The sequence below is a fragment of the Falco peregrinus genome, chromosome Z (assembly GCF_023634155.1).
Source record: "Falco peregrinus isolate bFalPer1 chromosome Z, bFalPer1.pri, whole genome shotgun sequence".
Lineage (NCBI taxonomy): Eukaryota > Metazoa > Chordata > Aves > Falconiformes > Falconidae > Falco > Falco peregrinus.
The window spans coordinates 68920904-68947138 of record NC_073739.1 but is presented as its reverse complement, the minus strand read 5'-3'; the positions used below and the strand labels follow the sequence as shown (position 1 = coordinate 68947138).

Here is a 26235-nt window from a genome sequence, read left to right as displayed (position 1 = left end):
TGTACCTTCCCACTGCACCTCCCAATTACCATGCAAATGTAATCATTGTGGCTATCAGCAAGACTTTTCTTTCATACTGTATCATTCACCTCAGAACATTTAAGAAGCAATCAGTTAAATAAATTAATGTATTAAATCTTATCAGTCGCTGTCAGGCAAAGGATACAGTACACATTTAATAGGATAAGCAGAGCTATATCTCTTCTTCCTAAGCTGGAATCTTTTAGCTTAATCTATATTTAAGTGAGCATAAACTGTATGCTGTATCAGTAGCACTCAGTAAGTCAAACTGGCTGGCCATGAGGAAGAGAAAAAGGCTGACCTTTCTTTTACAACATTGCTGGTATCTCTATTCTGTTTCATCACTGAAATAAGATCCAGTCAAAGACCAGCATAGGTCATGTATTGGCTACCAATTAAGAAAAGCAATGAAGACTGTAAATAACTATAATATATTCTTTTCTTTTGTTTCTCTTTTCTTTAGTGAACCATGGAAAGTGAAAGAAGGTGGTAAATATGTTTTCCTGTGCAGTGTATCTTGTGCACAGTAGTTGTTATATTAGCCAAGCTATCCTCACAATGCATATTTAACTTGTGAACGTAATTTGCATGTTTATATTACGTATATGGATAGTTTCAGGGGAGCCAAGATTTATTAAAACACTGCAGTATCACTGGGTCTCTGTCATGTTCTACATCGAACCAGAAATGAGAGTTGCATTTGTGGCGTTAATGAGTGTGTACTGCAGACACCAGTTGTGCAAGCTCGCTGAGCCAACCATTTATAATTTTTGTTGTTTGGGGGCATCACTACATGTAAAAGAAGGAAAACATCATAGAAAATTACCATAATTGGACAAGAAATATACTGCACACACGAGTACAAAAGTAAACCAAAAACTTTATATTTTGAAAATATTAAATGAAGATTGTAGGGTTTTTCATGCTCCCATTTAGTGCAAATTTTAAAATATCTCACATGAATACTTAAGTTCTGATTTTTATTTACACCCAATACCATAATTTTTCAAATTGAGATTTGTTAGAAATATTGCCTGAAGGGTTCTGGCCTATTGACCCTAACATCTAAAAGGTTTTTATTGATTTTTCTGGAAGATTCTGCTCTTCCTGAACTAGTCTTTCTACAACTGAGTATAAATAAAACAGTTTTTTTTGAGTAGTTAATTGTATCTGAAGCTTACTGATATGGATACTAGAAGATCATGCTCAAAACATTTTGATTGACCTGAATGGATTATTTCAGTACAATTTGGAAAGAATGTTGAATTGTCTGTACAGTGTCCTGCTAAGGCAGTTCCTTTTCTGAATGCTGTCTCAACTTGTTAAAAAAAAAAAAAAAAAAAAAAAAAAGGAAAGAAAAAAAAAAAAGAAAGAGAGATAAAAGGAAAAGCCAAAGTGCTCATATGGTTTTGTGATGTACATTTGGGAAACATGGGGAAGTCAGACTTCTAGAGTATTTCTAATACAAACAAGTATACAGATTTGGACATCATGAAAATAACAGAGCAGAGAGATTCACTTTTCATCCCACTCAGATACACCTCACTGAGTAAGGCAAGTTCCTGTGTGTACAACATTGAATGTAATCTGTTTTTCCAGCTATTTATAGGTAGAAAAAAGTGCAGATTCAGGTGTAGACCAGTGTTTGGCCTTTTCCCAGGCTTCTGTGAAGACTTAGCAAATAAAAAAGTTAAAAGTTCATTAAGCAATTAATTAATTAGAAAATTAAGCATTTTCATAATAAAAAAAATAAATTAAACCAAGCCACAGAATAGTTTGGATGGTGAAATAGTACATCTGGAGCTTGAATGAATAGCTACAACAAAGGTAGGCACACTTTACATTTCAGTAGTAATAAAGAACCTGTAATATCTTGATTCTTCATTTACTATGTTATCAGAAGATAAATATAGAGTCTGAGCTTTGATGTAAATATAGACTCTCTTTCCACTGTGGTGCATTTTCTACATACTATCAGTGCCCTAAATATCTTGCACAGAACCATACAGTGGGGAATTATCTGTGGCTTTTTTCAGATATTGTGATTTTCATAACCTCATAGTTGAACAGTGGTCTGATAGGACATGTATTTCTGATGTCACTACCACCATATGCATTTATTCAATTGCATGAGTTAATATTTTGCAGTAATGAATATATTTTATGCTGGCATCACTAAAGGTCCTGGTGAGGAATTTCAGAAGTGTGAATTCCTCTCATTTGTACCGCAGTAACTTAAGAGATCAGTGTTCCCATAGCAGTTACTTGAGGCTTAGTAAAGGTTCCTTTATTTTGCCTTTCACTGGAGCATATTTTCTTTATGTTGTTGGGGTGGGCAAAGGAAAACTGCATTTTTTTGTCTGGAATTAATGAGTGAGAAGACATCAGTCAGGTATCTGATATCTACCATGTTTCATTAAAAAATCTCAAATTTTATTCCAAGAAATCTTCCATATATTTAAACTTGAAATCCAAATATTTGAGGAGGTAAGCATAATTATAAATCATAATCTGATAAGACTCAAACCCAATTGATTTTTCATATTCTATTTGTTGCTTATAGTATGAAGGGAAACACCTTTTTTTTGCATGTGTTACTTGCAGTTGCACTGAAATTTTTCTAATCAATGAGCTTTTTCTGAAAAAATAACACCAGTCATCACACATTGACTAGCTGTAGCAGAAAATGTGTTTGTGTTATGCATTGTACTTTTATTTCTCCAATTTAATAGGAAATTAGCAGGATGAATTCTGTCCCAAAATCTTAACAGAGTAAATAATGATACTTGATACTTCAAAAGAGGAGCTGTCTTCATGCATTAGTTTCGAGATCACTCCTTGAAGCAGTTACAACTGACGTGTGAATAGGGAGAATCAGTTTCAGCAGGGGCATGAATTACAAAGTTATGCTCATATACTGGTATTCTTGTATTACTAAAGCTTACTAACAGTTAAGGAACTTTATAACCTGAAATGTCTTGGATGACATCTTATATAAAATGTAACTATTTTTCCATATCTGAAGTTTACTTTAAAAATATGAGTACATGTTCTTCCTAAATCCTTCATTCCTTCATAAAATGTGCTTGCTTTAAATTAGTTGCTTTTTACACTGTATAAACTAGATGGATTTGAGTATTTTCAAGAAGAATCTGAAGCATTTGGTTGTTATTAGTGTGGAGATATCTGACTCACACATGCAAAACATTAAAGAAACTTGCAAATGTTCAAGAAATTTTTGTTTTGTTTTGGGGCTACACAGCACCAAACCACATCCTGTAGTACAACAGATATTTTCCCTTTTCATTTTTATTGTATAGTATTATTTCAGGTTCATAGAACAAACAAAGACAATACTCTTATTCTCTGTTCCCCATGTTTTATTATTTTTATTTAAATACAACATACTATACATTGTTCCTCAGTGATTTTTATTTCCCCTTTTTTTTTTCTTAAATCCCTCCCTCTGTTTTCCTGTTACTCAGGAGTCTGTTATGCTGAGGGTGATTTAAAACAGAGCTTATGGTTGAAGATCTGTGATATTTTAGATAGTGTCTGCAGTTTGCTCCCACTACAGTGGGTATTACAGTATACCAAACACACAGGAATCATTGATTCCTTCAAGTGTTTTATTTTTATTTTGGTTAATTTTCAGAAACCACAAATAGCTCCTGACGCACTTTGGAAAAGTGATATTTCCCCATATTGGTCTTTTAGCAGCATGGTGTTTTAAGTACTACGATAATATTTATGTACAATTCATCCCCTGACCACATCATATAGGTAATTCTGTCAAAAGAGAATTTCATTTGTACCCTAAATGTTCTTTAAGTGGTCATCCAATATTGCATTCACCCAGGCCCACATTGAATGTTCACTGCGGGTGGTCCATTATGTCTTGTCAGTTTTAATTATGATTACAAATTTAAAGAGAAACTTGCCTTTATCACGGCAGTTAAGTTTTTCTGTGACCTGCAATTACATTTAAAATCTGAAATCCTTATTTCTTTTCAAAAAAAATCTCATTTGTGAAGAGAAAGCTGGAGATAAAGTACCATCAAATACAATGTCAGCTATCAGCTAAAATGTTGTCTCTCAATGAATTCCTAGTTTTAAAATAGTTGACTTTATTTAAGGACAGAAAATACAATCTGCCCATTTTGTATTTTTTTTGCTTTTTTCTTTTTTTAAATGGCTAATATTTAAATAACAGATTAAGATTGATGTGCTGGTTAAACATTGACTTAAATAAGTTATAGAAGATTCCAACAACACCAGCCTTTATACAGGTTAAACATTCTCAAAAAGACACATTAAGCAAGGCTCTCCTTTGTACCAAAATACAGTTTCCAAACAATAAAAATAAAACCAACTTTTTCACAACAAGAAATATTGAAGATAAAACTGCAGCATCAATATAATCTCATAGTTATCACTTAAAGTATTTAGAACAAAATAATATTATACTACTTTTGTTTCTTACTAAAGACACTGCAAAGACTTATTTATTTACTTAGTGGAATACAATGTGAAGACAGTGGTACAAATTGTTTGATGTACTGTTTTCTACTTATCTGCTCTAACAAAATGAATCTCAATATGGTTACATTGATGAGCTATCCAGAGCTCTCTAAAATTACAGAGTAAAGCAAAACATAAAACAAACCTTATGTACCTTTAACTGAACAAAATTCATATTATGCTTAACTTTATTATACTGCAGTTGCTCAAGTTAAGCCATGGGACTAGTAACACGTCCTAAAAATGTGCTGGATATTATGTATTTTGAGCCACCAATTGCTATGATGGATATGAAAGGCATGCTAAAGCTGGATACCAGCACAGCTTTTTAGTTGGCTCTCATATATAATATATGTGTGAGTAATAATTTCTGATAAATGCATGAGCATGATTTTGGATCCCCGTCCCTCAGTCTTTACTTAGGTATCACTCCCACTATATGCCCATGATTCTGCAAGCTGGTAACAAGGACAAACGTGCTGAATGGGTGTATTAATTAAAGAAGGAGTGCAGGACTGTGTTGCCTTATTACCTACCTTTCAGAGGCCAAATTTTACACTTGGGAATTACACAGTTAAACATTTGCAATCTTAGTGACTTTAACAGGGCTGTCCACACCTAGGTTCCAGCCCAACGCTTCCTGCAGAATACTGCACTGATTGCAATGCGTTAGAACTTAGCTCCACATTGAAATCAGAATCAGATGAATATATACACAGATGCATTGACACCAAAGTACAGATGTATCCCCTTCTCTCAATTTCAGAAAAGCAGAAAGACCCTTTGAACAAAGTATTTCTTGAAGTTTGTTCTTGAGTGCTGGTAGAGTAAAAGAAATGCTCTGCCATAGAGACACCCAATACGATAAATCCAAGCGCTGCTCATTTGGTCTTTTTGCTTAAGTGCAAGACAGTTTAGGGAAAAAATGGATTATACACATTAAAATCTGCCTTTAAAGCCTTGTCTAATACCTATTCTCAGAGTACTTCTGAGGTTTTGACATTTTAACCTATCAACCTCCAAGTGAAGTACTGAGAAAATGGGAAAGTAACAAAGAAGCAAATGAGGAAACATTTCAAATCAAAAAGATATTTAACATCCTATTAAATAAATAACTTAGAGAGAAATAAAAAGAAATGAATTTAGAACATACAAGCAAACCATACTATTCGTTTTGTTAGAACAGTTTCACACTACTTTGCTTATATTCTTTAATCCTATTCATTTTTCCACAAGGCTTCTCCAGAAATTTCATTATTTGTGCATATGACCCAAGTGCTTCCAGTAAATGCTTGTGTATCTAATTGTTCATTGGATCATTAGGCTTGACTGAGCAATTAAGGTCTTTGATATGAGTTAGTATTCCATAAATAGCATTCCCCATGAAGATCATTCAACAGATTGTCTTATGTCCCATAAGTTCTGTTGAAGAGGTAAAAAAACAATTGTTCACACTGGCAATAACTTCCATCCCATTTGATCCAGCTTTTATCTTGACTATAAGATATGACACTGAACTAAAAAAAAGTATTTCACGTGCCAGGAATGAGTACAAAACCTTCAAAGGCTTCCCCTGCTCTCTTTTCAAACAAGCAGATGTCTGCACTATTTCTTTGCACTTACTCTTCAGGATTACCAAATATTCTTGAAATAAGAGCCTTTGGTTCAACTGCATCAATAAAATAGTTCCTTTATCTAGGACATTACTACCATTGGAAGAAAGTGAGCTGAAGTATTTTTCCTTCTTGTTTTCTGCCCTCTCTTTGTGGCTCCCCTTCCATTCAAGGCCACAAACATTTGCCTTCCATTGTGCTTCCAATTTAAGGACGCGTATGTGTTATAACCATTTTCTTCTATTCTTTCCTTCAATTTGCAATCACTGTTAAACTCCTTCTGTTAAAAGAAGAAAACAAATTCAGAATAAACATAATATTTCAGAGTTGCAGCATACTGCAGGTAAATAGTTTCTAAAATTCTAAAACCATTTTGGAAGATTTCAATGTTCTGTATGTGACACCTTTTTAGGATTCCACAGTGTATTTAAAAAAAAGTTTCAGTGTGCCCAGAGCATTTAAAGCAACATCAGTTAGACTGAAAAAATGAAACAAAAAAAAAGACATAGTCAATTATTCAGTACATAATTATAGCAGAGATATGATATAATTCACTCACAGATGAAATTAAACTTCTCTGTATTAGAATATGGCAACAATATTAAATCAAATTCCCAGTCATAAACTCAAAGTATGAGGTGGCAATCTCAGAATCATTCATCATATTCCAGTTCTAACAAATATAACCATTAAATATCCTGAGTGAGATTATTGATACTGTATGTTAAACAAATACGCATGACATAGGCCTACTTCTTATTTGAAGTAAGATCCTTATCCTTTACACCACACTGGACATGAAAAAGGGCTTTTTTGGTTGGGTGTAAGTCACTGTTATGCTGCTGTTACAATGGAAGTGAGGCCTGTTTACTCTGCTGACCTCAAAAGGGGCTTAGTCAAAAAAGAATAATGTACCATCCTGTATCTTATTGACTAAAGAAAGCAACTCTGCATATAGTACTATGGTTTAAGATTTTCTGTTTTTAAAGGAGAACCAGTTACCAGTTGGGTAGAAAGAATAAAAAATAGAAGCATGTAGGAGGAAATGTTGTTTGTTTTTTTTTTTTTTTTCTGTTAAAAGCACTCTTACAAAGATCTTCTTCTCTATAATGAAGCCAAGAATGCTTTGTTTTCATAAAAAAATAATCCCTACATATAAAAACCTCCACTTTTATCAAGTTACTTATATTCCATTTAGAAGGCCTTCAAAAGTGCAACATTTACAACATCCTTCAATTACAACCAAAAATTAGCATTTTGTTATTTCTGTATTTCAGAAAATGTCATTTCACACCTCAGGTAGAAGCCAGTCAGAATCTGAGAGTATGATATACTAACTACATGTGGCATTTTTAATGTGTCTATTAACAAGGTAAGAAATATGTCTGAATAATAAAACAATTTTCATGGCACAGATAAGAACTTCTGGCATGTTTTATCTTTAATTATGATCAAATCCCTCAGATATTCAGCTATTAAAGACACAGAAAGTATCCACATTAATAAAAAAGGACATATGAATATTAAGATATATTTTCTATTCCTATTAATTTAAATTGGAATTTTTAAAGTAGTTAATGTTCAGTACTTTGATACAGTAACAATTTTTGGGTCTATAATTAATGTTTTACTTAGCTGCTAGGAGCACAGAACAAGTTTATGTTTTCCTAACAAAACTGTGCATAATTAAACTCAATTTGACTTCCAACATGCTCTTTGACATTGGGAATAGTAGTTATTTGAACCACTGGTGGGGAAGACACTATCAAGAGAAGAGTCTACAAATCCACGCTTGATATTTCTGGTATTCACAAAGCTACATATAGGTCATTTAATATTTATTTACTGCAATACATCACCTCTGGCATCAAGGTATTAAGAATGCAGCTGGACATCAGTCACAGATCCAAACTGCAATAAGTTCTCTGACCTACCAGCGGCTTATTTTGTTAAAGAAACCAAATAGTGAGTCTTCTTTTGCTCCCTCAAAGTCAGTCAAATTGAACAGTATTTGATAAACATCGAGTCTTACTTGTTTTCCCAGATGCAGAATGTTACTCAGATCCAAAGTTTTATCTCTATTCTTAGATAATAAAGAGAGAACAGATGATGTTGTGATGTGGTTAAGAAGTCTTATTGGCAGGGGTCTGAATGTTAGGCCAGGACTGCTTTGCTCATGTCAAACAAATGTCAGCATAACCCTGCACCAATGTCTATTGTGCACATGCTTAAGAGTGTTTTTAAATTTTTTATTGGTTCTGTTTTTCATATCCATCTGCAGGCTGCCACAATGTAGTAATATAGGTCTAACTGCAAGTCTATATGAGAAAAATAATAACAGAAGCATTCTTGAAATCTCTGAAGCGTTATGGAATAGGTTTTGATAAGTCATTATGCTGTGATTTTATGATGTGAATATTGAAAAATTATCTCAGCTGGAATTAAAAAAAAGGCTTTCCGCATTCGTATCCTCCTGTCAACACTATTTCAAATACACTATGAATTACTGAACCTTATGGCAGCAGTTTCCACCTATGGTACATGAAAGATACTTTGACTTCTTTTGTGTGTATGTGGGGTTGGGATGGACTCTCACCACACAAGCCACAGCTAACAACTTGGGTAGGAAAACTGAACTCAGGCTTTGGGACAGGCCATCAAAAATGACTAAACACTGTAAACTGAGATGTGTGAATTGAAGATGGTGATTTATGCTGACACCTTCGTATGTGTACAGAAGCATACCCATGATCAATGAGTGTAGCTTAACTGACAGATAGTAACTTTGTCAGCAACTCAGTACATGCTTATACCTCTCAATGGTGCAGGACTGAGCATTGATTGTCCTGTATGTCTGATCACTGTGGTTCTAGAAGTTAAAAACCACATTTACAGGAGTTTCAGTAACATTTCTCTATTCTGGCCTTTCCTTAATGTGGTTCTCTGACACTGTCCAGGAGTTTAGAAAGTCAGAAGTCACCTTTTGAACCAGGAGTGACTAGCTACAGTGCAGATGAGGGAGGATAGTTTATACAGCTGTATGAACTAAACCCACCTATAAAAATGTTTCCTTAAAAAAGAGGGTCAAATGACTTCAAGCTCCTTGAGTCTTAGTTGAGACTGGCATTACTTCAGTATTTTCAGCAGAGGCTTAGCTACATTGCCTAAGGATAAACCCAGTGCCAGTATCCATCCGTGACCTGCTGTCTTTAGAGCATCTATGGGTGCTCTGAACACTGAGCAATGTGATCAGCTCATAATCTTTGCAGATGACTTGAATAAGTTTACATTTCTGCGGGCTCAAACTCACTGGAACTGGAAAAAGTTGCAAAATTTTAAACCAAATCAGATATAATACCAGAACATCTGGTGTTTGTGTAATCATGTGGATGTGTGAGGGTACACTTGAGTTTAGCAGTCAGATTTATAGACCATATTGCTTCCTATTAAAAATATTTGGATAGTTACTGGGCTTTGTAGGGTTGGGGTTTTTTGTTTGCTTCCCTCCCACCCCCCCACCCCCACCCCCCCTCCCCCCAGAAAGTATCAGTAAGCCCAAACTTACATAAATGCAAATACAGTTTTCAAATGATACCCAAATTCTGCTCAGACACGAAGCTTATTCTGATAGAAAGTGCCCCTGCTTATGGCAGGGGGCCTGGAATTAGATGATCTTTAAGGTCCTTTCCAATCCAAACCATTCTATGATTCTATAATTCTATGATGTATCTGCTGATATATAAGTCCGTGCCTGTCTGTGTTGCCCACAATCCTGTTTATTAATTAATACACTCAATTTAAAGCTGGCTACTCTAGATATCTTCCCCTTCAAAGTCATAGTTTGATAATTTGGTGTGTCTGCTCCACCAGCTGAAGTTTCAAAGATTTCAGGTGCACTTTATCCCTCCAAGATTTGCTGCTAAATGTGAATGTACTGCAGAAAACCAAGGAAAACCAGCCCTAAAGATTACATTTTGTAGGATACTCTCCATTGGCCACTACTTAATAAGAAACCTGAGTGAAGCAGTAAGCATGATAAATCCCTGCAGCTGCTTTGGTATGATATGAGCTTACCAAACAACAGGGAGCTTGTGCAGACTGGGGCTGATGGTTTAGCAGAGAATGAAATTTTGATGAACAGCTCATTTCAGCTCTAATTAGTAGTATATACACAGACAAGTGGGGTTTTCAGTGGGTAAGAGATGGAACTGTGCTGTCTGCTTCAGTCCGTTTGCAAGGTAGAAAAATACTTACAGAGCCGTAGACTTTTCCTTTCTTGTTCATGGCTAAATAATAGTTGCTCTTAATGGACTTAACTGCCACAACTCCGATTTCTACAGATGTTATCTCCAATATGCCTAAAAAATAAAATTTGAGCTATTTAATCTCTTCATTAGAGGATCTTCTTGCTATAGAAATCACAGTAAACCTAAAAAATACTAAACTTATATTTGGAACCAACTGACCAACAAACTTCAGCAAAATTCTTCTCTAAACCATTGCAAGAATATATACAAACATTGTTTCAATTAACATGTTTCCATTGCTAACCCTGCATTTTAAACCCCATAAATACTGAAACAGCTCCATTCTTCTTAGCGTAGATTTTACTAAAATTTATCAGAAGAGACATCTGAACCACAGCATTAAATTAAATCTATAGCATATGTCAATAGAATGTGATATTTCTCCCAGTCTTCAAAACCAGTGGTAAACTATTTATTCCTTGTAGGACATTTAGATAAACTAAATCTCTTGGCTGCACTGAGCTGGTAAATTCTTTTTTGGCAAGTGTGTTGACATTTTGGGATACAGTAAGACTAACCCTAACGGCCGTGTTATCTTTGTCTTTCAGATATCAGAAACATTTTGTTCTGTTTGTAATAAATATGATTAATTTTTTTTCTTTAAAACAAACTCTTTCTGGGATAGTGGATGGCTCAAGGGGCCAGTAATGGGAGACAGAGTTTTTCACCCCTACGTTTTCTGCCCAAAAGCATAGTGATCTGGGAGTGGTAGAAGTTACTACAACTTAGGTAGTGACTTCAGAGATCCCTTTTCAACTACTAATAGAGTACCTAGATGGCTATGTTGTTTCAGCATTGAGTCTTAACAGAGGATAAATATGGCTCCAACCAAACAACTTCTAAATGTTTTATCCCGGTTGTACGCCTGGCTGTAACATTTCTCCTGATACTAAAGTAGTAGTCAGAACAATAGCCCGTCTAACCCAGTGGTCACTAAGGGCCCAATGAGGAAATTACAGGAGGGGCAGAAAAGGACATCCTAGGCTGAGCCAACAAATATAGTGAATAGATCAGCTGGAATAACGCTGATGACTTGTTACCTGTTTAAAAAATAAAAGAATTTGGAGTAATTTCCTCCTAAACATATTCTATACTTTTTGTCTGAGCAGAGTAGTACTGAAAAATCCATATGTTTTTTCATTTACTTAAAAATTCCTTATGGTAACTACACATCAAGTGAAGCCAACAGTGTCACTTGGGATTCAGTGCTTTTTCTGTAAATGCTGATATTGTGTCCCTGAAAAATGAACGCATTCTGTTCAGCCTGCAGAACCATGTGGACTTCAGTGTGCAGAGACATGAGGAGGAAGTTTTTTCACTGTATTTTTTTTTTAAAATGGCTGCTTTGTATGTGGTACAAAAGCCATTCTGTATGGCCATTGAACTGGTCTATGCAATTCAGGAGTGTGGCTGTTATTTATTCTGTGACTGGAAGTAGAGGCTTTGATGTTACCTGGGCAGCAACTGTGAATCAAGCATGAAAAAGTAATAGCTGTTTTTTATTCAGAAGTAAACATTATGTAGTTTATGGATGTGAAGAAGAGGGAGAACATCAAACTAGGCAGTTTAACATGAATGACCTCCTTCTATTGTCAAGAAAGGAGAGGTGGCCTTTCCTGGATGCATTTTTCAATATATTTAAAATTCTATATTTGTATATGAAGTACTTGATATGAAGATATATAAATTCCAATGCAAGAACCAGAGGCTCTGGGTTTACTTAGCAAGAAACATTAGCTTGGCCACAGTCACCAGGTCTATAGTACTTGCATATGAGAAAGACTTCAGTGAGAACGTCAAGATAAACAACAGTAGGTCTAGGATGTAGTAAGCCCTTCAGAAAATGGACCATATTAAACCAGACATAATATTTAAAAAAATTTCCTTGTCCAAACCTATGAAAAGATGCAAGTGGAGGATTATTTTGTTTAAATACTCATATGAAAATGCAAATATAAATGTTGAAAGACAAAAATGATGATGTAGTATTAAAAAAAAATCAACTGATAAAGCCTTCTGCTGTAAGATTTTTATGGTAAGAGTCTTAATTGCAGCATGAAAAATCATTATTGCTAAGGATGCAGTTGCATATATAAACTAAAAACTTCACCTACACTGTCAAAGATCTGAATTGCCCCTGAGCTTCTTAGAGCCGTTTGAAAACAGTTCTGCATGAATTGCCCCTCAGGCCTGAAACCCAGACTTGAACAAACAGAGTGAATGCACAGTTCTGTACAGCACTGCAAGTCTGCTACCTGTGAGGGAGTAAAAACAGCAGTTCCCAAATCAGCTCACTCTGCCATCAGTAGTATCCAACTCCGTAGCAGCAAAGGCCCCTCTAATAGCTGGAGCTGTCTAACTACTGCAAAGCAGAAAAGTTATGGCTATTTATTTAAATGAAAACTCTAAGCACAATTTCCATTATTTAATTATATGTAACGTTAGCTTGAGAATTAACACAAGGTGCTTAGGTGTAAACAAGAGGATACAACTTAGGGGAACTGTCATCTAGGAAGACCCAGAAAGAGTCAGTTAAGGCCAATGATCTACTTCTAGGGCTAACTTGTCTACTGTTGCAATGCAGACATATATCACTTTCCGTATGTGAAATTAAGAGAATTATACTCTCTAATCTCAATAGAAGTTGTGAGGGCTCCCTAATTAAGTCTTGATGGTCATCTTATATATACCACTGTCATGCCATTGATACAAGCAGATCAATGAGTCCAATCCAGCCAAGGCCTATTATACTTGGATTACTCTTGCACAGCTGCTCATTTTCACAGCAAAGAAAAGCCAGTTTCTTTCTTGCTTTTCTGTGAAAGCATTAATACAGAGCAGTGGACTTTAATACTCCTTTCCCATGGGACATCTCTTCAAGTATTTGTGCTCAAAACCAAACAGAATTAAGCGGAGAACCTTAGGCTATGTGGATGACGAGCTACTAAAAGGTAAGAATGTGGTGCAAACACTGCTACAATGCCCATTTCCTTTTACAGAGTGATGTGTATTTTGTATTTTCCATGCCAAAAAGTGATGAGAAGAATTTAGTTAATTCTTTCTACAGAAATTAATTGCTGTAATCCAAATGTGGCACCACTAAAACTAGGCTGGGTCCCTTTCTAACAGCAGCAGGAACAAAAAAACCACCACCACCACTAAAAGAAAAAAGATACTGGCATAACATGTGCCATCATTACTTTTTATGTTGAAATGGATTAAACTGAATTACATTTTGTCACATTTTCCTTGTAACAAAACACTGTATTAGACCATTTCAGCTATGGTTCAACATTTCAAAACCATGACTATTACACTTGCAGCTGAAAGAGAACAGTGCTTAAATAAGAAACTTGTTCTGAATTAACCCGTTTTAAGTGTCTTGCACTTGAATGATAGAGATACACTGCTCTTCAGTTCAGTACTTAAGTTAAAGCCATGGAAGTATATGAATGTATACTAATTAATGAAAATACAGTATTTTTTTCTGGTAAAATTTGTTTGCAATCATACTCCATTATATCCCAAATACATACTTACTCCATTATATCCCCAGTGGGAGAGCTGAAAGGAGGTCATGAGGAGAAATGTTACTACATTTACATTATATCCACAGTAACTGGCTTGATTATACCTAGTTACACTATTTAACTGGAGCCAAATGTAGCTGAATTCTTGAGAACTATTATCAGGTTGATCTCATCACCAACGATCCTGGATTTATTCTTACTGAGTGTGCTTTGTGTATTTGGAAGTTGAAAAATTATAGTCTTCAGTGACAATTTTGCATATTCTAACTTTTGCAGTATTTTGGGAGGAGAAGGGGAAATTTTAATGGACGTTTTTCCTTACAAATTAATTTAATACATGATCTATTACCCCTTGGGTAACAGGGACCTGATTTGGTATTTATCTACCCTGCTACTCCCTGTATACCCTTTATCTACCCTGCTACTCCCTGTATACCCCAGAGACTTCACTGGAGTTACACGCTAGTTAAAGCACAGAACTAGCTTTTGTCTAGATTGCAAATTATTTAGTATTATTTACAGATTTTCTCAGAAGAAGATTGTTACAGGAGTTTTATAGAAATCTTCTGAAGGCAATAGGTATCTTTTCATAGGTCTCAGTGATGTAGACACAAATTTCAAATGTCAGCATGAAAGCACCAACTCATCTGAGTTGGACCTACAAGCAGAAGTCATAAGGATTTTTCAGAACTTTGAAATAGACTGGATGTAAATCAAATGCCTTGGATGTAAGGGTGAAAATATGTATTTGATTATTAAGTCATTATTAAATTAAGAAGAAACATATAAAAATATAACTGACATTTACATTATGAAGGTTAAAACTGTAGCGTTTTTCTCACCTAATGAAATTGACTTCTTTGAGGGCACAAAAATTTTTGCATTTTCCTCAAGGTTTATGTAGTAGAGTCACAGGCTCTGATTGGACTTATATACTACTGCAATAAAAAAATATAATTTCCATGGGCTCTCAAGATCAATTTGACACAATTTCATATTCTTCAAGAGCTGCAGGATTGGAGGTATGAGCCTATGTGTAGTCACAGCCTATACGGCTGAAAGGATGCCACATCACTGTGGATACTCCACTGGACTTAATTAGGAAAGATATTCTTGATGGATGGTTGTTCTCAGACACCTTCAAAACCTGAGATTCTATAACCCCCTGGTAGCCTATTCTACCATTTACGTTAGAAAATGTTTTTATTGTCCAATTTAAATGGCCTTGTAATTTGAGCCCATTAATTCTTGTTTAAACTGTAAACTAACATGAAAGAGATGGTTTTTAATTTGCAGTAACCTTTTACATATTCAGAAATTATTATTAAACCTACATATCTACCTACCAGCTTTCACTGTCTAAACAAGCCCAGCTTTAAAATGCTTTCCTTAAAGCTTTCAGGTTTTCTAGACCTTTGAACATGCCTGTTGCTTGTGCCCACAGCATGGCCATAGTACTTTAATGAAGCCTTACCAGTGTTGATACCTGAAGGAACATTTCATATTTCCTGCAAAGGATATATGCATACTCATACATTTATGCATAATTCCTCATTTTTTACAGTAATATGCTAACAGTGATTCTTGTTTGATTTGTCATCCACCACACTCGGATACACAGAAGAAATGTAAGCAACTATTTCTCATTCTATAGTTGTGAATTTGATTACTCCTAATTAAATGTTGTACTTTGCATGTGTCTCAGTTGTGGCCTTTTTGTTTGATAATTTCTCTAATTTGTCAGTGTTTTGAGTTCTTATTCAGTCCTCCAAAATACTTTCAACTATTCCAAGTTTCATATTGCCTGCAACTTCTATAATCCTAGTTTCAATTCCTTCATTCAAGTTCTTAATTACTTTTTACTAGGAGATATGTTGAAGAGACTCTTGTGTAAATTGATGCCTCTGTTCAGATTGGCAGTGAACAACTGCTCATTCCGGAGTACAGCTTTCCACACTGTAAGGCTTTCACTTAGATTTTGCTTGCTGATCTTGGTTAAAAGAATATCATTAGGGACATTAAGTTTCAAAAATCTTTCCCAAATTTATGGTATCTGCTGCTTCTTTCCTATGCATGAAGATTTTTATCTCACCACAGATGAAATTTAGGTTGGTTTGGTATTGTTTTTATTTCATTAATTCTTTAATTAATTGGGTTTGGCTGTTAATTTACTAGGTGCTTATAAACATTTATTTAAAAATTACTTTTGCTGTATTTTTTCTTAGGATATGCTGACTTGTCTCTAGGTCTTTTTCCCTCCTTTTTTAAAGACAGGTATTACATTTACTACATCCTCAGTTATCTGGGGAGTTGTTTTTTTCCTTGATTTCAGAATTATTCTCTAGAGGCTTGGCCAACCTACTGAGTATAGCAAGTAAATTTTATCAAGTAAAAAACAGATAAATCATCCAACTCATTTTCATTTTGTTCTTTTTCTATTCCAACTGATGAAGATTGAAACAAACAAGGCATTTCAACTTACTTCCTTGTATGTATCTTTTATCTGATTTTATACTATTGCTTGGGCTCAGCCATTTCCAAGCATTAAACTTTTCACTCCAAGAGAATGTGTAAAGTAAGTAACTTCCATGTTATAATGTGACTTGTAATTAGGTTTGATAATAAGCACTACAAATCATTAATATTATTGGGGGGAAAATTCTTGTTAGTAGTTACTCATTTCTGGCTTTGTGCTTTTTAGGAACTTGGAAAGGAAACTAAAATAATTAAAAGAAAAAAATATGCTGTGGCCTCCATTATGGTTTTAAAGCAGATAGCACACTATTATTTTACAGCCATAACTCTGTAAACTTCAACAATTATAACTAATCCCCTTTGACCACATCCACTGTAAAAGCATAGCTTTCAATACCCAAACCATTTCCAACTCATTATAATTAGAAACATTTCAAATATCGACTTGAAACGTGCCCTGTAGCTATGCATGTGCTCCCTTTACAGGTCCCGAAGGCTAGAAACATATTCCCAATAGAAACCAAATATATTTAACTTAAATAAACTATTTTTATAGATTATAAAAGTCATCATTATATAAATGACAAGGCAACAGAAAGCTGACTGGCTGTCTTGCTCTGCACAGGGTGGCTATAAAAAACAAAAGTGAAAAGTGGCACTTTCATAATTCTGTATGGTAATTCCAAATGTCCTGTGTTTTTATAAAAATGCTGGTAATATGAAGCAAAACATTTACAAAACATCCTAGAATGTGAGTGATTTGTTAGGAAAGCAATTTGTTAGGAAAGACAGCTAGACAGAGTACCAAATGTATTATCAAGGCAGTACTGCAATGGATCCAAATATACCCTGCAATGAGGATCACTTGATTCTGGAACCAAATTCAACTACTTTGCAGTGTGAGACAGTGGCCATTTTTCTGTAGCTGATCCTGTTTGTGTAATAAATTCTTAAAATGCACTTTAAATGTCTGTAACCCTAGTTGCAGTCCTCTTAATGTAGAGGAACAGGACCACCTTGTATCTTCCTCCCCCTTTCAAAGATTATCCCATATATGTGGCGATCCACAGACAGCCCCCCCCTTGCTTGCATTTTCTTCTGTCTACAGAAATACCACAGATGAAGAGTGAGTTCATCTGGATGGAATGTGAAGATGACTGATGGCTTCCAAAACTTCCCAGTTTCCCAAATGGTGACAAGAAGCTGCTGCTCTTGGTGGGTAACTGGATAGGACGAAACTTGGTAACATTCCTCTTTTCAGAACTTTGGTTTTTGCACCCTGCAGGGAGCTTCTCTGAAGGGGTACCTTTGACTAACGTTGGCTTGAGTCAGATAAAGTTGGTGATAAGGCATAATGTTAAAGATTTCATAGTTCAAAAGTTTGCTTTTAGAAAGTGGTTTAAAAAAGGGTGGTTTAAAGAAATGAGGAGACTGGTTGGATGTGGTCATGAAAGAGTGAAGTACTAAGCAATATGAGGCCACTGACCCTGTTTCTACTCTGTTGCACCATTTACATCTGCACAAACTAAGCTGAAAACATTCCCAAATGAGAAGTTATACAGTTATTCCTATCTCTTATTTGTCTTGCATAAGAATTATTGACAACAGAAAGAGGAAGATGGTGGAGTAGAAGATAAAATAAACCTAGGAAACTGAAGATGGGCTAAGCAAGATGTGCCTTTAGAAGCTTTATAATGAAGCAAAGTAGTTCCATTAAAATGTAATCTTACAGGCTTTGCAGTTGCCTTTGGAAGGCATTTTAAGATAGAAATCTCACAACCCATGATACCACAGTTATGGGCAGAAACCTCAAATAATGACCAAGGTGAACCATAACCGCAGCTGTCACTCAGAACTAAAACTTTATTTGAAGTTAAAATCCATTTTGTGCTTGTTATTATTATTTTCTGAGACCTCTACCCTTCCTGCTCTAAATCAGAAGTGAAAGTACTGAAAGACCACAGAACAAGCTGCTAATGTGTCATATTTAAACTATAGCCAAAATGTGAATGTCCCACGAGCTTTCCAGTCCAAATTCCCTCATCTGATGCATTTGGATAAGATGTACCTTATACATGTATCCAAACTTCTTGAAGACTGTGGGAACAGTATCTCTAAGCCCTCCTGCATTAGCACAATATTAGCGTAAGGTGTGAAGTCTCTATGGTGCATAAAGACCATGTAAAAGATTAGTTATTCAATAATTTTCTCAGAACCACAAGGGGATTTAAGGAAACTAAACCACTTCTCCTTCCCTTTTCTACTGCTTTTATGTCTTTAATTCCAGAGCAGAGCGAGGACCACTCAACCAGTGATTCTCTGTAGACCAAGTAAATGGGAGGGTGGCATAGCATGGCAAGAAAGGACCTCTTTAGTGATGCAGTAGTGAGAGCTGTTGGTTAGCAAAGGAGATGTTTAAGTTTACTTACAAGAATGGCAGGAATCAATTTAGCTAGTATATGTCCTGACATGTAACAGAAACAAATAATTCATAAGTACAGTTAGCCTATGTTTTCCCCTCTTGTCAGTGAAAAGAGGCGACTCCAAAAAACAATTCCAAACACCAGCACTCCTGTTAAATGTCCACAGTTAGACAGGTTAAACTTCAGTAAAGGAAATGCAGGAAGTGACTTCGAGGACACATCTATGCTGCCAGTTAATATGAGTTCAGAGCTGTCCTCAAGGGCACCTGGTCCATCACTTTCATCACCAGCATGCAAGTATGCCACCAGATTTAGCCAAAGTCCTTGCAGGAGGGAAGATATCACATTTGCTTCCTTCACATGGATTTAATTCACGTTGTGGAGGTGGAATGGCTACAGACAGAGCCAGCTGTACTGAGCTCTATTAATCAAAACCCAGATTTTTTGAGCTCCATGCTTGGGCCAAGATGGGAAGATGTATAGACAGCAACATGAATGTTGATGGAAAATATGAGGGTCTGAACACCTCTGCATGCTTGACCCCAACATTGCAAGATTTGATAACTTGTAAACCGGACAGAGACAGTGTCAGAATTCATTATCAGATCTGTTTCTGGGATGAAGAGAAAAAAAGAAAAGCACTACTCCCCGTCCCTACCTCAGTATATATGGTTAGATGTATGGTTGTAGTTATCTGATTTGCTAGATCTCTTGACAAAGGCGGCAGCTTAAGGAGTCTCCTTAAATTCCATTCCCCCAGGTATTTTTTTCTGCCTCTGTGCTGAAGTTCACCAACCCTTCAAATATAACTGTTTGTGGAGCAGCCCTATAAACAAAATCATTGGAAGGATCTGGCTTAAAAATAACTCTCAATAGAAAATAAATCAACCTATACCCCTAAGGATTAAACAATCCAAGTTTTTTAAGTCATTGTGAGTAGTATATGTTTTCTAGACCTCCTATTGCTCTCCTTCTGGTCTCTTTCCAATTGGCTAATTTTTTTTTGAAGTGAGATGCCCAAGACTGGACTGACGTTCTAACTAAGGCCTGATGGGTACTGAATTGAGCAAAAAGATTACTTCACATGTTTATAAGGAATCTTGGATCACAAGCCAAATCCTAATTGAAACTTGGCAGTCCATACATGTTTCCATTTAGCAGACAGGACCAGGCACTCAGGATTTCTGTCAAATCTTAAATTTCTAGGTCTCCACAGAAATACACAGGAGAATAGAAAGCTTATAACAGACTAGTACAACTCAGTAAATTTTCTAAGAGTTGTGTGGAGCTGCCTATTTCAATCTGGGTGGAATGCCAAGTTATCTTCCACACTCATGATCATTATGTTTTCCTCCTGCATTTTACCATTTGTACAAATTTCAATATGAATAATTGCAAATTGTAAGAAACTGAATGGAGTTAAAGCTGTTCACTTATTGCCCATCCTAACACACAAGGAAGGGACAATGCAAAAGAAACAGTCAAAGTGCATGGTGACTGCCAGGAGAAGTAGCTGTCCATCACCTGCAATATCAGGAAAGGCAGGTCTTCATTGCTCAGGCAGTCAGCTGCCGTTCAGTCAGGAGCTTCTAGCAGATACAGTAAATATATTTACAAATAGGGCACAAATTATAATTAAATCAAGCCAGTCCTACTCAAGTGCTGACAGCTATGAGCAGATAGAAGTGAGCCTGGGTGCTAAGGCAGTGTATAAACAGATGAAAAAAGGTATCCCTATGAAATGTATGGAAGTTGTGAGACTTACAAAACTCAGTGTGCTGCAGATGGCCTCTGCTACTTGTCTGTCAACAATCTTTATCCAAATGACAGGTTTGTTGCCTCCTACTGAGACTGATACATACTGTAGCTGTTCATGTGAAGGCTGCTCAGCTGCACATCAAAATGAGACAATTTATTTCAACAGTTATGTTTAATTTTGGGCCTCATTTGTTCTTATTATGGATCTCAACCTGACTCCCCATTGTGTAAGACAACAAGACTGGAAAAATATAGTTTCTCATTTGCTAGTTTCAAGTACTTATCTTCTTGTGGAAGGTGGGAGACAGAAGGAAACTCACTGTGTAACTGTACCACAAAGATTAGCAATGTGCATTGCACTGTCTGTGGCAAGTAGGATCTTTTCCTAAACCTGTACGGGCATAATGACCTAGTAATGGGGTAGAACAGAAAAATCACAAAGTTCTACAGGCTTTTTTTTAAGAGACCATGACCAGATACAGATAACAGCATCCCACTACTGCTGTGTTTCTCTGAAAAAAAAAAAAAAAGTTTTAGTGTTTTCCCTGCAAATCAGAAAGTTGCCAAACACACTAATTCACCACATCAATTAGCTGTTGGTTCTAATGGTTTATGTCTGTCTGCCTAACACAGGAAAAAGGAATCCGTGGTATTTTAAAATATGTGATCCATATGTTTATAATGCAAGACTACCACTGGACAGCTATAATATTCACTGTTTCACATAATTATCCTTGGTGGCAGTTACTCATCAACACTTTCAGCAGTTTTATGCTACAATGCAACAAATATTCCCAGTATTGCTTGGTCACAATAATAATTCTTTTAAAGGAAACTTTATCATGACTGTGGGAACAGAATGAACATCTGAGAAGTGTAGATTAAGGCAGCTGCATAGTATGGGTGATCAGCATTAAGAAATGACTACAAAAAATACTACAGTATATTTTAAAATAGCTAACTGTTGGTTTTCCCTCGTAGCTTTTTTCTGTCCACAAATTATTTTCTTAACTGACCTGGATGTGTTCAAATGAAAGACAGGTCTCTGACCTTAATACTCTTACCAACATAGTCTGGGTCAATGTTGCATATGATTTAAGATGACCAGTCACAGATTGTGGGTAGCTCATAACCCCCTGGGTACTTTGCAAACAAACTACTGTCCAAACTTTTTCAGCCAAAATATTTATTGAAAGGCACAATTACTATAACTATTGTTATTGGACAGTCTTGGAGTAAATAAAAAGAAATTAATTACCAGTTGTTACTATATGAAAAGAAGTTAAGGTTAATAGTTTAGCAGCTGAAAAGAACTGTGACCTCTGATCACCAGTTCATTGCTTTGTTCATTCATTTTTTGTTTTCTCTGACATAAATATTTATGTGTACTTAATTCATCCTAAATTACAGCTAATCCAAACTAAACAAAAAGACAACATTCAATAACTGTATTATTCTTGTTATAATGCTACTTGATCAGCTTCTCATTTTTTAATGCTAGATTTGTACTTCATCTTACATATTCTGTACATTTCTTTCATCATCAAAGGTATGTTGAAACACTAAAGCAAGTATCAAGATCTATATTCTTGCACACAGATGTAAACTATTGCCTGCTATAGTGCAAGCACCTGATATATGTCTTTCACAGTGTTTTCATCTTTAATACTTGACTGTCTCCTAACCTGGCTGGAGCTGGTATTTTCAGTCTTCTAGTACAAACAGTTTTTTTAAAACTTTGATGAGCAGCGATAAGTGCTGTCTTCTTAAACATTCATTCAACACCTCATGAAAAAGCAAGATGACAAAATCGTCAATCTTGCACAGAAACTTAAAAGGCTGATCTGCAGAGCACAATCACTTCACACCCTTCTGCTTTCATTATCTTCAAGTCTCTTTCTATATTGTTTCTCATCTTCCCTGCTGACATTCTCACATAACAGTTAACAAGCATGTTTTGCACACAGGATTATGTGATCTAATTGCACGTGCTTCTGCCTCATGTCTTGTCCTTTTATACAAACTCTGATTCCCTAGCCTAGGCTGCTGAAATATTTTTGGTTTTTCCTTTCCTTGAACTATGTAAGTCTCTTGCACAAACACTCAAAAACCTATGCTTGGGACAGTTAATGAATGGTACGATTCAGAAGGTTTGATACATTCTTTCCAGCTTTTCTACTCAACTTTCTCTATTTAAATTGATTTTTCTGCTTGCTGGAGTCCAACAGCACAAAATCCCGTGCAGCCAACAAACCCCAATCAACCACTCAACTGACACTGCATTTTCTGCTGTGATTCCAGCAGAATCCTTGCCAGGGGACATGTAGAGGGCAGGCGAAGAACCTCCTATCTTCTCTATGTACTTTTATGTCAGGCTCAGAGATACCTTTGCTTACAGTACTGTCCAACATTGCAAAGAGCACCTGGCCCCTAGGCCATTTGGTGAAAACTGGCTGACAATCATATTTGCACCTTCTAGGGTGGTCTAGTGCATCCCTGAGAGTGCTTGGTTCAATTCTCCTCAACTATTACCTCTAGAGACTTTACCCATAGCCCTCAGACATGTCTGTGGTTTTTCTGTTCTGTGTCTGACATACTGTGGAGGCGTGTGGCAGCCCACTAGTCTGCTGTTTGTATAGTCTGGTGTCAAGGTCAGGTAGACATCCTCTTGCAGGGCTGGCATGAAAGTGTATAAAACCAAAGGAACCAAAGCCGGCTTGGTCTTGTCCATACTCCCTCTTAGGAGTGATCCCTGCAGTGAACTGTCCTGGTCCCGAGAATTTTGTGGAGGTTCATTCCAGGAGGAAATAGTTCATGTCAAAAAAAGGCTAAGTGTGAACTAACATGTGCAATGCAAAAGGTCAGGAGTGCTGGATCCGAAAGCTACCCGGGGAGCTAAATTATTTGACAGTGTAAAACTAGCCTTAGACAGCTATGGAGATGAGCAGCTGAAGAACAGAGCTGCCACGTTTCTGTCTGGGATTTTGCATGTGAAGACAGACATTTCTAAGCAATGTCAGAGCTCAGACACGAGCTGTGCATGCTGCCTGTGCAGCTTGGCCACAGGCAACAAATACAAAACCATGTAAAAATGTCTTATTGCTTGTGCATGAAACAACTCCACAATTGTTTCAACAACCATACGCATGTTGTGTAGCTAATGTACAGACAACAATAAATAAATAAGTACTGGATTAAAAATAGGGAACAAAATTAATCAGTTTTCTCAGTAAAGTAATCAGCAAAATCCTGGTGTTGTCTGTGCTTAATGTTTTCATTAATGATCCACAGTAATGCCATGACAAAAAGTGTTATTTACACTAAACTATTCAGGATAGTAAAACTGAAGGTACTGAGAGTAACTGCAGAAGAATCTCAGGATTCAAGCTGACAAGGCAATAAAATACCAGATAAAATTCAATGCAGGTGAATGTTGTAAAAAGTGGTGCACATAGGGAAAGTAATGTTCGGTTTATAAACACGGAATGTGTTACAGAATGGCTTATGGCCCAGCTATCACTTCTTGGTCTTCTAATAGATAACAAAACAAAAATTAGGAATGTACAGGACAGGAGTAGGGAATGTTTCGGAAATGGGTAATAGAGCAACAAAGTTTAAATTCATCTGTGCTTGCATTTTGAACACACATGCTACCCTAGTCTCTCATCTCGTAAAAAATGAAGCAGAACTGGAAAAGCTACAGGAAAGATCAACATGCAGCTCAGAAATAAGGATTAACTATTGTTTGAAGAATAACTAAAACCTAGGGCTTCACAGGGTGGAACAGGAATTAGTTGAGGGGGAATCTATAAAATTGTAGGCAACCTTGAGAAAGTGAAGAAGGGGCAACTATACACTGAATCTTAAATGAAATTGTTGGGCAGATATTTAAAACAAAAGAAGGTACTTTTTCACACTTGTTAGATTACAGCCATCATTGGTAGGATGTCCATTTACATGAACTAAAAAGCAATCAGAACAACTGATTAAAAAAATGTGTTCCTAGGACAATTAAAGAGATGTCATCATTAGTCTTTGAATTGCATACTGATGGACACTAGGAAAGTGTAACAGGCAGTTATCACTTTTTCTTCTCTTCAAGCTTCTGCTACTGCTACTGTCAAGAGACAGGAAACAGACTGACCTTTAGTCTGAAGTAGGGGAGTTGCCCTTTAGTTCTTACTTATACATTCCCTCATATAGAGAAATGAAAGAAAGTAGAGAAACAGTCAACAAAGATTTTTCAACAGCAAATTCTCTTAGATCTTATTCATTTTATGACAATATGACAGGTCATTTCAGGGAAAGAGATACATAGTTAGGCTTTTGACACTATCACATTACATTATCATAAATACAGTAGTTTCATATAAAACTGTATTTTAAGAAGGATGAAAAGCAGGTTAGAAAACTGTATTTAGAGAATAATTCTCAATTATTCACTGCCAAAATGGAATGAAGTATTAAGTAAATACATACACAGGTTGAAGAAAAATGAGATACCAATTTTACAGAAAAGTGTCTGGGTGGTTAGTGGGCCACAATCTGGACTTGAGTGAACAATACGAAAATCAAATATCTTTCTAAGATGTATAAACATGAAAATAGTGTGTGAAACGTAGAAGAATATCTTTCCACATCATCCAGCATTTGGAAGGCTTCACCTGGGCTCCATGCTCATTTCAAGATGAGGAGGGTAACCAGCATGGCCATAGAAAATATGATTTGAAATGGAAAATTTAATAAATCCAATCCTGTTTGTCTTAAGACAAACTGTGGGAAGAGAAAGCATATCAGTAACTTTCAAATACTTAAAAAAATATCTGGAGAGAAGAGAGGAATGTTCCATTCAAAAGGCAACAGAAATCATGGACTCAACAGCACAGAAGAGTAACAGAGGATATTAAGAATAATAAGATTTTAATAAGGGTGGTAAAAACTCTCTGTATTCATTAAAGGTGCTTTGGAGCGTGTGCAGTCTTTAAGAGCAGGTAATAAAAGTGTCCAGCAGAGCTGATGATAGATATCATCTGTATGTACATTGTGGGACAAGGGAATGCACCACATGATCTTCTGAGATTTCTTGCAAGCCTATAAAGCTGTGTTTCCACACACAAGAAGTTAATCAAATGTTTCTGAAAATGTTGGACTTAATATGCTATAGAGCAGTATTCTGTACAGTATTTGCATAGGAAGTCAAAACACTTCTGGAAATGTATGGACTTACTGAGTGCATGATGTGCAGCTGATATAATGAAATTTTCACAATTTATGGTTACACAGAAACCAGTCAGAACTACTGTATGATACTTCTGATCAGTGCCTTGTAATTCCAGAAGAAATGCAAAGAATCGTTGAAAGGCCCAGGCAGCAGAAGAGGTCAATTCAGATATGTGGCAGTTCTAGGTGACAGTAGGAGTGTGATAATTTAGATTTTGCTCACAAAAACTTCAAAACTATAATCTGTGACAAGTGCATTGTCTTTACAAATTATGTATAAACTTTGGAGATCTTGCTTCTAAATTGTGGAATTTTCATCCCTTATCCTCGTGTTCTTCATTTGCAGGTTTGTGCCTGTTGATTCTAA

General features: G+C 36.0%; 1 protein-coding gene across 1 annotated transcript in view; it reads right to left on the bottom strand.

Annotated features, from left to right (window-relative positions):
* Positions 1-4179: 4179 nt before the first annotated feature.
* The window catches only part of FGF10 (fibroblast growth factor 10), a 67044-nt gene continuing 44988 nt past the window's right edge, over positions 4180-26235 (bottom strand). The window contains exons 2-3 of the mRNA XM_005241960.3: positions 10410-10513; positions 4180-6435 (exon numbers count right to left, since the gene is read on the bottom strand). Coding sequence (XP_005242017.1) covers positions 6238-6435; positions 10410-10513 — 302 coding nt within the window. The 3' untranslated portion in view covers positions 4180-6237. The remainder of the gene's footprint in view (positions 6436-10409; positions 10514-26235) is intronic.